This window comes from Lepisma saccharinum, chromosome 19 (genome assembly GCF_977018435.1).
Source record: "Lepisma saccharinum chromosome 19, izLepSacc3.1, whole genome shotgun sequence".
Classification (NCBI taxonomy): domain Eukaryota; kingdom Metazoa; phylum Arthropoda; class Insecta; order Zygentoma; family Lepismatidae; genus Lepisma; species Lepisma saccharinum.
In genome coordinates this window covers 61183049-61199527 of record NC_139247.1, presented here as the reverse complement: position 1 = coordinate 61199527, position 16479 = coordinate 61183049, and the positions used below count along the sequence as shown (strand labels likewise).

The 16479-nt window shown below is 37.1% G+C and overlaps 1 protein-coding gene across 1 annotated transcript in view; it reads right to left on the bottom strand.

Annotated features, from left to right (window-relative positions):
• LOC146003035 (uncharacterized) overlaps positions 1-16479 on the bottom strand; it is a 74702-nt gene that overhangs the window by 26269 nt on the left and 31954 nt on the right. Inside the window, exons 11-12 of the mRNA XM_083141198.1 lie at positions 10463-10544; positions 3539-3629 (exon numbers count right to left, since the gene is read on the bottom strand). Of these exons, the coding sequence (XP_082997324.1) occupies positions 3539-3629; positions 10463-10544 (173 nt within the window). The remainder of the gene's footprint in view (positions 1-3538; positions 3630-10462; positions 10545-16479) is intronic.

The window sequence follows — 16479 nt, the reverse complement described above, 5'->3', positions numbered from 1 at the left end:
GCAAAGGAATGGAAGCAGTGTAGGAACCTTATATATATCTATATCTCACAAGATAGGAGAGGTACACAAATGTATTTGGGTCAGTCAGCTGACATAAGTGTGAACTAGTGTATTATTTTATAACAAAAAGTAGCCTAGCTTGGCCTAACCCTGGTCAAAAGGAGCCATAAATAATATTATTTAATGTACAGCCAACAGCAAAGATAATAATAGGCAAATTATCCATATCTATCTTCATTCCACATCCTGTGTTGCTTTAAGCAATGGAATTCTGTTGATGATAGGATGATGTCTGCTTATTAACATTTTTATTTTCATTCATGATCATTACATTGAGGAAACAATGTATGAAAAAAGGTGATGGTCAATTTATCTACTAATACTTTTGCTTGTGGGTGTACAGGAAATCTGACCATGGTGACAAGAGATATGATGTCATATTCAAAAGCTTTAAAAATGGCATAGCATTCCATGTAGAAATGACAAGATCAAAAGGAGGATATGTAGTAAAATACTGGGTGTTTCATAAATAATTGAGGGGTTACAAAAACTTATTGCAAGTGAAGTATTGATCTTATGTTAATGAAACCAGTCCAGAACGAACAAGGAACTCAAACAGTTTTTTGTACACCTACAAATGTTCAATGTGTGCACCATGGGTGACACAGAACATATCAACATGATAGTCTACTTCTTGTCACACTCGCATCAACACGGGCCTGTCGATAGTGTCAATCACTGCGATCATATGCTCCCTTAGGGGTGTGATGTCATGCAGCATCGGTGAGACGAATACCCTGTCTTTTATGAAACCCCACAAAAAAAAAACCACGTTGTAAGATCCGGTGAGTTTGGGGACCAAAACATTGCACGAAACACCGTGAGTGATGTGAGTGTTGCCTAGCAGCAGGGATATGAACTCTCAGCTTAACAAAACATACACGCACAAACTGTTCGCGTTCCTCAATCGTTCTAGACTGGTCTTTTAACATAAGTTAAATAGTTTACATTTTTGTAACCACTTAATTATTTATGAAACACCCTGTATAGTGTTTCAAAACATCAGATTAAGATTGCAGATTTTTTATTTGTTTTAAGTTGAAGGGCATCGGTAGACTAGTAGAATGAGTTATTATCAACAGTTTCTTTTTTCAAATAGAAATCAAGAACTTATGTTATTATATTTTACACATTGTCAATCTTTTGCAAGTAATCACTCAACTAACCATAAAGTGTAATATAGAACAATAAATATAACTATCATTACTAGAGGGAGCAGTTAATCTAACTAACCCACTAAACATTATGGAGATTTCTAACCTTCTATTTCTTTTTGAGACATGGAACCTAACTACCTACCATAACAAGCAGAATAAAAAGAAAAATCTTACAAGAGAACGTGGATCTTCTATAAAAAAGAAATTCCCAGGCAGTGACTAATCATGAGACCTGGTGAAAATGGCACAAAAACTAGATTCATCACTAGGTAACGGAACTTTAGGTAAATAAATGTTTTTTCTGCGATAAGATAGAGACCCTCATTTTTGCCAAAATTCTGATCATAGCCTTATATGTCAACACAGCAAATTTTATTTTACATAACAAATTTTCCAGTTTTCCGTATGTAAATACATATTTTGCGAATTTTCATTTTAAATACATAAAATTGCTCATTGACTTCAGCTACCTCGAAATCCTCGAATGAAAAATGTTTATTCTCCGCACCTTTCATATCAAGAGTGCTAGGTATGTTTCTTCTTTGAACATGCTTGCTGGCAGACTTCTGGCGCCTCACCTATGATCCTATTGGGAGAAAATAGCTGTAAGTAGCTGGGGCTGGCTACATGTAACGATAGCAAAGCTTTTTAATGAAGCAATGCAGCTATTGTGGCCGGAAGGCATAAAAATTGACAATGTTCTTCTCGTCACAGATGCTGCAGCTTACATGAAAGAAGCTGCAGTAGGCCTTGCCGTTAGCTACCCCAAAATGGTGCACGTTACATGTGTGGCTCATGCATTGCATAGAATATGTGAAAAGATAAGAGCTCTTTATCCCAATGTCGATAAACTGGTTTCAAATAGGAAGAAAGTTATCAAGTTGCCTACAAGATAGACATTTTTAAACAAAAATTTCCTGAGGTTCCCCTTCCCCCTACACCTGTAGTTACGCGATGGGGCACTTGGTTGGATGCAACTGTATATTATGCCAAGAACTTTGAAAAAATTGTAGCTGTTGTAAATGATCTCGACAAAGAAGAATTCTGCAAGAATCCCTCCTCAAAAGTCGAATTGGCATACATCTCAACAAATCTGTCCTTTCTCTCTAATTCCATATGAAAGCTTGAATCGTCCGCGAACACTTTAGCAGCTTCCGTGGGTGAAGTCCATATAGTAGAAACGAAACTGAAAAAACTCACCGGATCTAATGCACAAGTCTAAATGTACATAATTTTTGGGGAAAACCCAAGGTTTTCAAACTTTGTGCCAAATTGCACGAGTTTTGGAAGGTGAGGAAGAGGAAGCTCTGGAAAACTTCAGCGTTAGTGACATTTCGTGCTTCAAAAATGCAAGAATTGTTTCTTGTGATGTGGAGCGATCTTTCTCACAATATGAGATGCTTTTTAGAGATAATCGTCACAGATTTACAATGGAGAATTTGGAAAAAACTATGGTGATCCACTGCAACTCTTAGTTTTTGTTACCAAATGTTTTTATTTTTGTCACATATTTTCCTGTTTTTATCACATATTTTCAACATTTATGACACATAAAAAATAAATATTTCTGAGTTTTTTAGCACATAAAATTCCGTTCCCTATTCATCACCTGGTGAAGGTATTCTTTAAATTGTTTTAATCTTCATTTCCTTTTCTGAAATTCTGCAGCTATTGGACAGTTAGTGAAAGAACTTAACCATAATGTAACTGAAGATGAAGAAATATGCCGAAATAAATAAAAACTCAAGGAAATAGTGGGAACATCAATTGTCTTTCTCATGTTTGGGATAATTCCGATGAAAAAAAATATGGAAACACACAACTTTTGCAGCAGAAGGTCAAAAGCAATCACACTCGTTTGGCTCCACTAACATGAAATTGTTGTAGTTCAAAATGGCGCTCTCTTGTATTTGTTGGATATACTTTGTATCTCTCGCAGTTGAACACATTGTATGAGTTTTTTTTAAATCCCAAACGTACTTTTATGCATTTATACAATACGTAACAAACTTACACTGTATTACTACGATTGTATATAATTACATAAAAATTGCCGCTCGTGGGGGAATTTATTCCAGCATCTATTTTATAAAATGTACCTGCCAATTTCTGCCCGCTCTAACAAAGAGTTATTTTAAATAATTATGGATTATAAATTTCTACACAGATATCAAACGTTCGAACATAATTTTATAAACAAAAACAATATTTGCCATGAAAATATTATTCGCGTTGTAACAAATTTCGGTATACCCATATTTCTATGGTCGTACTATGAAATATACGTAAGCACAAATAACCAGAAAATAAGCAATACGTACCTTCCTGAAATCTATATTTTGGTGGCATATTGATAATGGTAAATTTAGAACAATAATAATGAAAATTAGTATCCAAAAAAGTTTCACCAATCTAATGTCTCCTCTTGGAAGCCGCTTGAACAAAACCACCTCAAAAGTCAAAACCATAGACATGTCAAAACCGTTCTCTCTGTCAACAACTGAGGGTTGATATTGCAAATTGTCCTTCACAATGGTTTACGCAAAGAGAATGGTATTCTCTTTGGGTTTACGCTCCACTTTCGCAGAAATAAAAGAATGGAGTGGATGGATAGACGTGAATCTCACTTGTAAATATTAAAAAAAATGTTAGCTATAATATAATACAAGATAAATATTACGGTATGTACCCACCTATATAAAAAAAAATAATTAATGGACATTTCCACTACGGCACGATATACTTTTTTAATCAATTTTACGAATGATGGTAAAGAATAGAAATAAAATGTGCAAAATATCTCGTCGATATAGTTTTCGTTTTTGAGAAATCCGCCTTCATGCATTGATGAAGTCACGTTCTATGTCAGTGGTGTAGACGTCCTCTGATTGGCCTGACGTCACAGGTCAAGACTTTCTGGTCGCCCCTTAAATTTAGCATGGCACCTGAATATTGAATTTGAATTTAAATTTAAAACTTTGGGTGCGTCAACACTTAGTCTATTTTGCACCCGTCACACTATACGGGGTCTAGCCCCTTATCATGACTAAAATAAAAGCGTGTCTGAAAACTAAAATATCCTTACCTGGCTTTAAAGCTTAGGCTGTAAATGTGCACTGAGCACAAACAAGGACCAAACACAGTCCTACAAAAATTATACTGGCTGCAGGTCCAGACGGCAGAGTCCCGTTCGTCTGCAAATTGCAGTCCTAGAGGTATAAGCAAATATATAAAATTGTACTCCACCAATCAAAAATTAATCATAATGACCGTAAAATCAATGATTCAAACAATAAATGTAAAACAATGTGGGAAATTATAAGAAATGCATCAACAAAACACCAATCTTTACGTAATAATATGGTGATATGCATTAATGGAAAAGAAGTCCAACATCTCCCTAATGTTGCGAATGCTTTCAATGAGTATTTTGTAAATGAAGTTCCAAATAGAAGGAATGGGCTTGTGGCTGCTCCAGAAGAATGTTCTATACACATAACAGTAAATGACAAATCCTTGTTCATTTCCCCCATTACTGAACAGGAATTAAAGATAATCTTCAGGTGTATAAAAAACAAACGATCTTCCGGCATTGATGAAATACCAGACTTCCTAATTAAGAAATGTTATAGTTCCCTATGTCAACCATTACTACATATAATAAACAATTCCATTGAACAGGGTATTTTCCCAGACAGGCTAAAGATAGCTGTTGTTAAACCATTACTGAAGAAAAATGACCCAAAGGATTTATCAAATTACAGGCCCATTTCGCAACTCTCAGTCTTCTCAAAAATTATTGAACATGCAATAATGATGAGAGTAGAAAATTTCTGTAGTAAACACTCAATCTTAAGCTTGTCGCAGCATGGTTTTAGGTCTGAACGAAGCATGAAAACAGCATTAGCAGACTTAGTAGAATGTGTCACACAATTGCTGAATAATTGTAATCACATGGTAGGAGTCTTTTGTGACCTATCAAAAGCTTTCGATTCTGTAAATCACGAGATATTGCTGTGGAAATTTCAAAAACTTGGTATTTGTGGACTACCACAAAAGTGGTTTCAATCTTACCTTACCAATGGAAAGCAAATTGTAGAAATCGCTCACACCACAGCAAAAGGATATGTAACACATCAACACTCCACCATGAAAAGTGTAACATGTGGGGTGCCTCAGGGAAGTATTCTTGGCCTTCTTTTGTTTCTTATGTACATAATGATTTACCAAATGTTATACCCGAGGCAAATGTAATATTATATGCTGATGATACAAATATTATAGTAACAGACACTTCCAAAGATGCTCTACAATCTAAGGCTAATAACGCATTAAACAAATTAGATGACTGGTTTTTAAATAATAATCTACTCCTCAACAGCAAAAAAACAAATTACATTACATTTTCTACAATCCAAACCAGAAACCAAATAAGCCTCAATCTAATATCTGGGAATACACAACTAGAGCCTAAAAAAAATTCAAAATTTCTGGGTATCATTCTGGATGAACACCTTAGCTATACAGAACACATAAACATGCTACAATCAAAATTAAGTAGTGTGTGCTATGCCCTTCGAGAAATGGTAGACATATCAAGCACCCAAACTGTAAAGTGCCTTTATATGGCAAACTTTGATGTTTTACTAAGATACGGTATTATGGTTTGGGGTAACAAGGGCCACTCCAATGTCCTTTTCATGCTTCAAAAAAGAGCTATAAGAATCATAGCTGGAGTAGAGAAAACTTATTCATGTAGAACTCTTTTCCGTAAACTTAATGTGTTAACTCTCCCCTGCATATACATTTATGAATGCTTAATTTATGTTAAGCAAAATATTTCCAACTTTGCCACAAATGAGGAAATACATGGCCTAAACACAAGAAATAAAGACAAACTTCACATAAAACACTGCCACCTTAACTTATGTAAGAAAGGTCCCTTAAACTCTTCCATAGATCTCTACAATAAACTACCACAAGATGTGGGGAAAGAACCAAAATTGATGATATTCAAGCACAAGATAAAATCAATGCTTCTGAAGCATGTTTTTTATTCTATAGCTGAATACATGGAAGCGACTTTTACATAAGACAAATGTACATAATGTAGTATAATCACATATTATTCTTGTAAAATTAAATGTCAAATGAAAGTGGATAATTAGTATCACCTATACGACGCACGCTTTTAGAAGCGATATCGGGCGGGACCATGCAGAGGGTGTGTGCGTGGCGATCAGCCAATGGCAGGAGTGCAACGTTGTACAGTTAGGAGACTGTGGTGCGGAAGTTAAAAGCCGTGGTCTGCATTTTTCTTGCACGCAAGAAGTTTTCATAAAACTCGCCACTTTAAGGTTCATCATAAGATGGGGCAAGACATTTTGAACCTGACTGTCCAAGTCCCATGAATTTCCGTCACCTACAGCCGGAGTTATCGTTCCTTGAAGAAACAAGGGAAACATCAACTTTCATTTCCTTCTACCTGTTTTTTTCGTTGCCACCATGTTGATGCAGCTGAGTTGTTGTGTCTAGAGAAAACTGTGGGTGTTAAATTCGTCTCGATATAAACAATGACCCTTCATTGTTCTGGGCGTTCTCGAACATTGAAAAACTGGGTCAGTTTGAGTTCAGCGTTTTCGTAGCAAGGTTGGTGTAAAATTATTCGCCACGAAGAACAGTTTGTGAAAAGATTAAATACAGCCCTTTCGTGCAATAGTGTGTGTTCTTTTTATTTTAAATAATGTCACTCTCGAAACCTAGCACCAGTAGTACAGGCACCAAGGGTGCAAAACCTAATCATTAACCTCCAGGAGAGTGACTCGGAAATGAGTGAAATCAGTGACACGGAGACTGAGGAAGACTACGAGAACGGTGATGAATATATACCTTCAAGCTTCTTTCAGGTATGGGTTTCTTGTATATGCTACAGTGATATGATATTATAATCCTGTGTAGAAATATTCACTATATTATTTCACTGTACTCATATATACTGTTATATTATCAAAATAATGGACACATCGCGAATCTTCTGTCCTTCTCTTGCGCTAGCAGTTAGTTTGGCAACAGCGCAGTAACACTGGCTGGGTATTGGCCGAACTCGAACTCATGTTCCTTCTAAAAGCGTACGCCGTTTAGAAGTTCTATATCTTCTCATGTTATATTTTTTTGTGATTTTGATATAATACCAGAGTAAGACCCAATTTTTTACAATTTTTGGCTATATATTTTGTATTTGTAAAATCTATTAATGTAATATTGTATTGTAATATAAGTATTGACATGTCCTATATTACCATGTACTGTAATTTGTACACACCGGTAGTCCTTGGACGCAAATAAACTAAACTAAACTACGTAGAAGTGGGGTTGGCAATTTGGTGTACGTGGAAAGTCACCCCTTAAACCCCATGGGACGTGAAAGAATTACAAAAATATGATGAAAGCGACAGCAAAAAGTCAGTGTAAAACCCAAGTGTGCTACTCGCAGCATAAAAAAAATTCCGTTTATTGTAGCAGTGTGTCTATCAAAATAACAACTCCAAAATTATTGACTTTTTCTTGACCTTTCTTTTTTCTTAACATGTATCTAATCGCCCGCTACTTGTACTTAGGTACAGTTGGAAATTAAGAAAAAATATGTTTTTATTCAATGAAAGACGCCTACCACAAGGCTGGTTAAGATGAAAACTGAAGCTGCACTTTAACAAGATATTTATTTTACATCCCTTTCCTACATCATAGTCTAATCATGATGATGACGGTGAAAGGATGAATCAAACAAACATGATGGTACCAGTGGCGGAGTGTGACCTTTCCAACAGTGTAAGCCTATCATGATGAAGGTTATTTCCCGTTGTGCTTATTTTTGGGCTGACATGGTTAGCGAATCATCCACACACATCGACCCCCCCCCCCCCTTTTTCAGAACACTTCCCTGGAATTTTTCACCAAATTAAAAATTCTGGATAAATCTCTGGGATTGGTGTTTTCTTTGCTAGGCTGTGTATCTCCTACATTTCAACTGATAATTAAGTCAGTCTTATTCCTATCACAATGAGTAATGTAACGATAAAAAATATGCAAAGTTAGATAAAATGAATAATAATAATAAAGAATCGAAAACAGAAGGAAACAGAAAAGTGCAGAATGCTTTTTAAAACCGCATAACCAAGTATCAGCTTCGTACCCTGAATCACAAAATCGGCGCACTTTATTTTTCGTTTCTGTTACTATGCCTGCTAGAGAAGGAAGGGGTGGGCCTACCTACATCCACAAGTTTCTTGGCAGCAAAATCCTTGCTGGATAACGGTGTCTGCACCAAGTTCTCCACCCCACCGCACAATCACACTCGTTTTATTCCATAATGCACTTCACTATCACACAACAGCACAGGGCCGACAGTCCACTTTGAATAGATGGAATTCGCAAAAGCAATACCTCGACAACAAGAACGGGGAAACAAAAAGAAACCAGATCCAAAATTGGTCCCTGCTCAAAGCAGTGATCTTTCGGACTGTGAGGGGAATATCCCTTTTGGATATAAAAAATTCCCTCTCTTGCCTTAAAATTCCCTATATTTAGTAAAAAAAAATAATACAGTATTAATTATAAAAGAAATGCTCACTAATTGTAGGGACATATCCAGAAATTTCTATCAAAGGACATGTAAGTGCTTTCTTAGGATACTGTAAAAGCAAATCTAGCACCTAAAAGATCATAAACAGGCTTTTCGAATGCTGTTCGAAGAGTGTTTGAATCACGGACTACGTAATTAATAATATTTTGTTCACATTTGACATGAGATTTGTAAAATTGGTTCAATCTTCATCTTTCATTAACATTTATATATTTTTTTATTTTTGCACTTTTTAGCTCAATTATTACCAGCTGAGTACAGAGATCTTAATATTTCTGATGTTTATGATCTCCTATAAGCTAAAAACAGAAACAAGAATTTAGCACATCAATGTGTATCTAGTTTTCCCGTATCCCACTCATGTGTATCTCCTTTTTCCCCCCTTCCTGATAGATTTTTGCTTCAGAATTCCCTGTTCCTGGAAAAACCTCCTTGAAGCACCTCAAATTTCCTTTGCAGTCAACCATTCATACCCGACACCGCTGGAGCCCCTCGTTTTGCAGGACCTGTCTCTCGCTGGCGCATATTCAGTGAAGCCAACCCAAGCATAATGGTGCTAAATTTCGCACAAGTTTAAAAAGTTGCTTGTAAGTTGGGGATATAAATAAAACAAGAGCGCCACTTTTCGTTGTGGTTGAATTTTCTGAAACTTTTCACGTATAACGTCTAACCCATGCCGTTGGTTGATCCATTCGAATTTATATTTATATTTTTGTTATAAATTAATATTAATAATATGAAAATCACAGAACAATTTAGTAGTATGTAGCATAATTTCGGAGTTTAAACGACACCATGGATGTCCAGAAGGGGCAAGGCAAGGAGAGACTTCCTGAAAAATGAATGTCAACCACTTTCACACACACAATTTCATTTCAGTCACATCAAATTGTTAATTATTGTAAGGGCATTGCAGAAAAATGTCAACTTCAAATTGAATTAGTATATTTTGAGAAGGGAAATATACCTAGTTTACCCCAACCCCTGAAAAAAAAAACAACACTTTGCTTAATCCTCCCTGGTGGAAAGAAATACTGTGGATGTCCATGAACAACACTTTTTCTAAACATGGGGTTTGCAACGCTGCTGTAAGCCTGTGGCCGTAGGTTTACAAACCTAGGGTTTGGCCCGCTCTTCTCCATCCAGATACGGTAGGCACTGCTCCTTCGTGGTCAGAAATTTGTAAGGCAACATTCAGACGGCTGACAACTTTCCGCAAGCAAAAGGCGGGAGTTCCCATGTGTCCCCTGGTGCTGAAGTGTTGCAATCTAATAAACAGGATCTCGAAGACTGGTATCGGGCCAAGTTGAACTTTGAAGTTTTTACTAATTTTGCCATATAATTACATACATTTTACTAGAACTAATAAAGTGTAAGCCTGGCTTACACAGCTTACATGGATGCTCCGTGCCTGGATGGTACATCCATGGCTTGACCAGAGTTCGATGTTGGGATCTGGCTTTCAGCGCACAACATGAGCCTTGCTGTTACTTAGCTATCTTATGTTACATAAATCTTTAAATGCAAGCCTACCTACCACAGATAAACAATACGTTTTTCGGTATGAGCATACGGTCCAAAAAACAAGAATGTGGTCACTCACAAGCATGGAAGGTTTTGACGTTCTGAGGTTGCCAACTTTGGACATAGTTGCAATCTGCATGCAACCACCCACAACCCATACACTGGAATAGGAGAAATGCAGGTATGGCATTAAAACACACATAAAAGAATAGGGAGGCCTCCAATGCCCTCTTGAAGTGGCAGAATCTGAGTACAGTGGGATCCATGAGTATTACCGTGCAAATTGTCCATCATCCTGTATGTGCACTTTATTTGACCGAATAAGAGCTTCAAGAATTAAAAGAAAACTCAAAACAAGCTGTTGACAACTTCTGCACCAGCATACATAAAAATCTATCTCTCTAAAACACATAGGATGTGAGAGAAAAATTAATGAAAAGAGTCATGGACAATTTGCATGGTAATACTCATGGATCCTGCTGTACACCACCACGTGGAAAGACAGAGATTTCCATCCCATGCCTAAGCACACAACAGAAAATGCTCGGGAAGAAATTTATCTTATGATTACATTATCTAACTATTATTCTTTAAAAACAAGTTTAATAATTATCTATGTAAGTCCTGAATTGATTGATTGATTTGGTGTTTTAAGTCCACTTTATGCACAGTAAGGCTAATCGGGACTGGACTTACAGTTTAAAGTGGGACCGAACCACTATGTGCCTCCACCGGAGATCGAACCCGGGACCCCTTGATTACAAGGTGATGACACTACCACTGTGCCATCGGGGAGGCCCCCGTAAGTCCTGAAATATGGTGGTTGTGCATCTTTGCTACCTAAGCAGCAGCCACCAATGGAAGAGAATATGAACAATAGTTAATACAAAAACTAAGAGAAAAAATAGAATGAGACGATATGAAAAAGGATTGGGAAAATTTTACAACTACTATACTGTAAGCTACTTCTGAAGCAAGAGCTGGTGTGGCTGGTGAATCAAAATGCCATCGTCTCCACTTAAGCTTCTTCCGATTCATGATATGCATTCTGCAGGTAATAGTACGGAATGTCACGCCGATTTTGCACGGAGGGCAAATAAAGTGGATGCAGGCATAAACTGTCGACAGTTTAAATACTACTACTCCATCACTTGCACGCAAAGTGAAATAAAGTATGCCGATGCAACAAAACATGCATCCATCTTCTGCTGAAACATGCAGGAAAGTATTTATTTGCAAAATAAGATGTCGTTAAGTGGAAATATATAATATTCATAAAATATCTTCTGTGATTTAGTCACTGATGGTGATTTTTTTCCTGATAAACACCATACATTCCGAATCTAAGTTTCATTTGTTTCAGTATGAAGCTTTCCGAATTTCACCGAAATTGACGTCATTTTTGGTGCACCAGTCTGATGCACGCTGGTGAAATCTGAAAGCGTGGTAAGATTCTCTAGACTTTAGAAAGTTTCTTCATAGGGAGCCTTCTTTATCTGTACCTTCCCTGCCGCTGTTGCAGCCTCTCGTTTGACAGAAATCTGTGATTTTGACGTCATCATCCACATTCCTTCCACATCTGCACCGAATGTTAACAGATCCCAAGTTTTGGGAACAAAGGGGAGTTTTATTGCTTCGGCCGGGGATGGAATGTATGGTAGGCACTATGATTGAAGTGACTATTGTACATTTTAACATGTATGATATACATATCATATACAAATAGTATGGAGTGTGTATTAAGGGATGGTGTCAGTAGCAGTCATTAGCACTTCAAGAAATGTTTTAGAAGATAGGCTATAGAAAAAAGTACTGTAGTATTTGTATGATATTTATAAATTTTACATACACATATAATTTAACCTTCATTTAATATGGTTAAACTGTTGAAAAATGGACTTGGTTTACAGAGGCCTCCACCCCACCCCCTGGAGATCAGTTCTAGCTAAGGGCCTGTTCTGAAGTATTTGAAATGGAACCCAAAAAAGGAGAAATGAATGGTGGAATAAAGAAGCTCCATGAAAGCAAAGAACGTAGCTAAAGAAAGTGCCTGAATAGAAATACTAGAGGAATTGAAAACAAGTAAAAAGAAAAAATCATCCCCTGTGCTGGTGCGGAGTTATAGCCTCACACTTTCTTGATCACGGCTGAATGTGGAGGTGATGTGATCAGCACTATGCCCCTGGCCACCCTTACACCCTCCCCTTCCAAGTTCCGACTTTATAAAGGGTTTTCCAATAAGGGCGGGTCGATGTTGAAATGGAATAAAACAAGCTGTGTGTGAGGTATGAACGAAATTATTTTTTTATTTGAAAGGCCCATGTATGCCATTATGTATGGAATATAACATCGTTCAAATGTGCGCCGTGGCTTCTCACGGTGGCACGTATCCGAGTGGTCCAATTTTCAATGACTCTGCTGCATAGATATGGCTGAATTTGAGTGATGGCCTGGGTGATGTTGACTTTAAGGGCATTGGTCGATTGCGGCTTATTGGCATAGACCTGCGACTTCAGTAAACCCCACAAGAAAAAGTCTAGCGAGGTCAAATTGCACAATTTTGGTGGCGAATTCACGTCACCTCTGCGAGAGATAACCATACCCTCAAATCGTTCATGCATAATGTCCATCGTGGCGTCCGCTGTGTGGCACGTAGCGCCGTCCTGCTGGAACCACATGTCGTCTATGTCCATATCGTTCAATTTGGGTCAAATGAAATCGGTTATCATCGTTCTGTAGCGCTCGCCGTTGACTGTGATGGCATCACCAACGTCGTTTTCAAAAAAAGTACGGACCAATGATGCCGCCGGCCCAAAATCCGCAAAACAGTAACTTTTTGTGGATTGAATGCCACCTGGTGAACCTCGTGTGGATTGGCGTCGTCTCATATACGGCAATTTTGCTTATTAACATAGCCATTCATTCAAAAATGCACCTCGTCGATAAAGATGATTTTTAGGCCAAAATTGGGATCCTCTTCCAAACGCTCCGAAGCCCAGTCAGCGAACAAACGGCATTTTCTATGGTCATTAACTTTGAGCTCCTGGGTAAGTTGGATCTTGTACGGGTGTAGGCCCAAGTCCCGATGCAAAATTCGCCAAGTTGAAGTCTGCGAAAGGCCGAGTTCTTGGGCACCTCGAGGAATTGACTGCCTGGGGTTCTCCTGCACTCTTTCACAGACCGCGGCGATGTTCTAAGCCGATCTGGCGTTCCTTTGACGTACGGGTGTTGTCTGATTGTTTACCGAACCGGTCGTCTCGAATTTGGCTACCAAACGTTGAAGAGTCGACTTTGAAGGGCCACCACGTCTGCCGTAAAATGGGCGCAACGCGCGCAACGTTTGCACTAACGAACACTCATTTTGATAATAGAGTTTTATCATTTGGACGCGCTGCTCAATTGTGAAACTTGCCATGGTGATTTGGCATCAGTGCCTCAAAAAGAAACAACAGATTAGACAGACGCCACCAAAACAACATGGCTGCCAATATCGACCCGCCCTTATTGGAAAACCCTTTATGATGCTGGGTGGGCACCAGAGCCCCTTGAATAGGTGGAAAAAAAACCTGGTTCTCCCCTGCCAGGATTGAACCTGGGTCTCTCACATTGTAGTCAGACACCCTAACGACTGATCTACCGCAAAGGAGAGAAACGAGAATACAAGTACTTGAACAATACAACACAACTATGTAGATGTTTGATGGTTCACACTACTTAAATTTAAAAATATATATATATATATTGTGCAATTTGCAGCTGCCTGCAACACCCAGTCTCATTCTTTACTATCTGCTGTTGTCTGTGACCAGATACCAAGACTTCACTTAACCTGAAGCAAAAAATTGTTTGCTGTTGTAGAATTTGGGAGAAAAAAAAGCCAAGATACATGAATGAAGGGGTAAAAGTATAGTTAAGAAATCTCAAAATGCAATAAACAATCATAAAATTAAAACAAATACAAAATGAAAACAATTGTATTGAGCATTATCTTCAAGGTCATTAAAATGATGACTTTCCATCAACTTCCGAGTCAGGCCTTACTATTCAGCACAACATTGATTACATTGCTCAGTCTTAAATAATTTGTTGCATTTGCCTTAATACACACTTTCCCACTTTCCTTGATCTCACTAATCATTAGCTAATACATAGAATACAATATTTTCTTCGAAACCAGAGATCATTTCAAGAAAGAGGCTGTTTTTGAGATGGTTTGATTTTTCATCCTCAGTGCCCCAACACAAGATTCTCATAGAGATATGGTCTGACGGTACTTTTTCGCCCAGGAATTATTGTGTGACATAGATTACATGTGCACAAAATGGCTGTTCTGGAATGCTTTTTCTTTTCTAATTAAGGTTTTTCAAGTTTATTGCATAAAATCATTAAAATTATCATACTATTATTCTTCAGAAAACAAAGGGAATCCACATATCACCAAATCATGTTCACTGAATGGTTTATCTCCCCAACAAAATATTACCTAATAATATATACAATTATAATACTAACCAAAATATTACTAAAATTAAATAAAGATCTATAGGATCTTATCATCCCCCTAAAAAAATAAAGCCTTTTCACTTTAAAGTAAAATTATATAGTAATTAATTTTTTTAAAAAAGTCTGTTTGCATGTAACCAAAATTAACAATTAAACTAACAGTTACATAAATACGGAGAAACTAGTACTCACTTTTATCTGCGAAGCTGTTTTTCTCTTTTTTGATTAATTTCAGTGGCCACTGCCACCCAAGTTCCAAGGATGGTGGCAGTGGCCACTGAAATTAATCGAAAAAGAAAAAACAGCTTTGCGAATAAAAGTGAGTACTAGTTTTTCTGTATTTATATACTACTGTATCTCTTTTCCCAATTATGAATAAACTACATAGTGCAACAGCTCTTTGAGGCTTCTCATTAAGTGATACATGGTCAGCACGTCAAATCCCATCACCCCAATTATTTGGCTTTTTAAACCAAATCCTGCTACTATATCATTTCAAGCGACTCCTCGGTCGTTCTTGCAATTCTAGATCAATACCAAAACTTCAGAACTCACACTAAGTATCAAACATATTGCAAAACTACATGTTCTGTGATTTTGCATAAATCCTGACAAAATTACATCAATAAATGTGAGGATGATTTTATTTTATGTTTTCTTCCAAGGACTGCATTTTTTGGAAGATCCACGAAAGGCTGATGAGTAGGGAGCAGAAGTTGATGAAATGTCATCTTTTTTCTGACATCTCGGACACGATGCCCATTAAATATACACAATGTTACACTTTGTCTAGAACCCAAATAAGGTAATTTTAAAGTGCATTTTTTGCCAATTTTCAGGTTTTAGGTCATTTTCCCCGATTTACGGCATTTTTCGCAATATTCGATGTATTGTTTCATCATATTTTGTGAACATAGGCCTATATATATATATCTCGTAGGATTGCAATTTATGAGCAAAAGAAATGCTGAACTGGTGACAGTCTGTTGTGTCGGGGGATACCACCAGGTTTCATCTGTCTGGGGCAAACTAGGAAATTAATGCAATTTACACCAATTCATTCAGTGTATATGACTTTTTCATTAAATTGTCTTAAAATTATTCCGTTGTTTCCATTGGAAATCCTCGTTGCATATTTTAATTGAATGTGCATGTGGTATCATTTGGTGCCTTTTTTTAAAAGCAAGATTGCATTTTGTTTAATTTCCTTTTCATTTCAATTTTTAACCTGAAAATAAGAAATTTAATGGTCATTTTTTGCATTTTTTCCCAATTTTAGGACATTCTATATACCTATATATTTTAAGTCATCAATTTTCACTCTTACTGATGAGGCTCTGGCACCTGGGCCCATAGCCATAATCTTCTGCAGACTAGTGTTGCATGATCCATATGTGTTTTCCCTTCATCCCCATTGTTTGAATTAGCCAAAAGTGACAGTCAGCTAAACTACACATTATGTTGATATTATTGTAATATTGACTTAATTTTAACTACTTCAATTTAAAATATTTAAAACAGCATTAGGAATTTTACCATTTCTCCCCATTAGTGGAGATGGGGGAGGGATCAAAATTTGTTGGCAAAGTAATA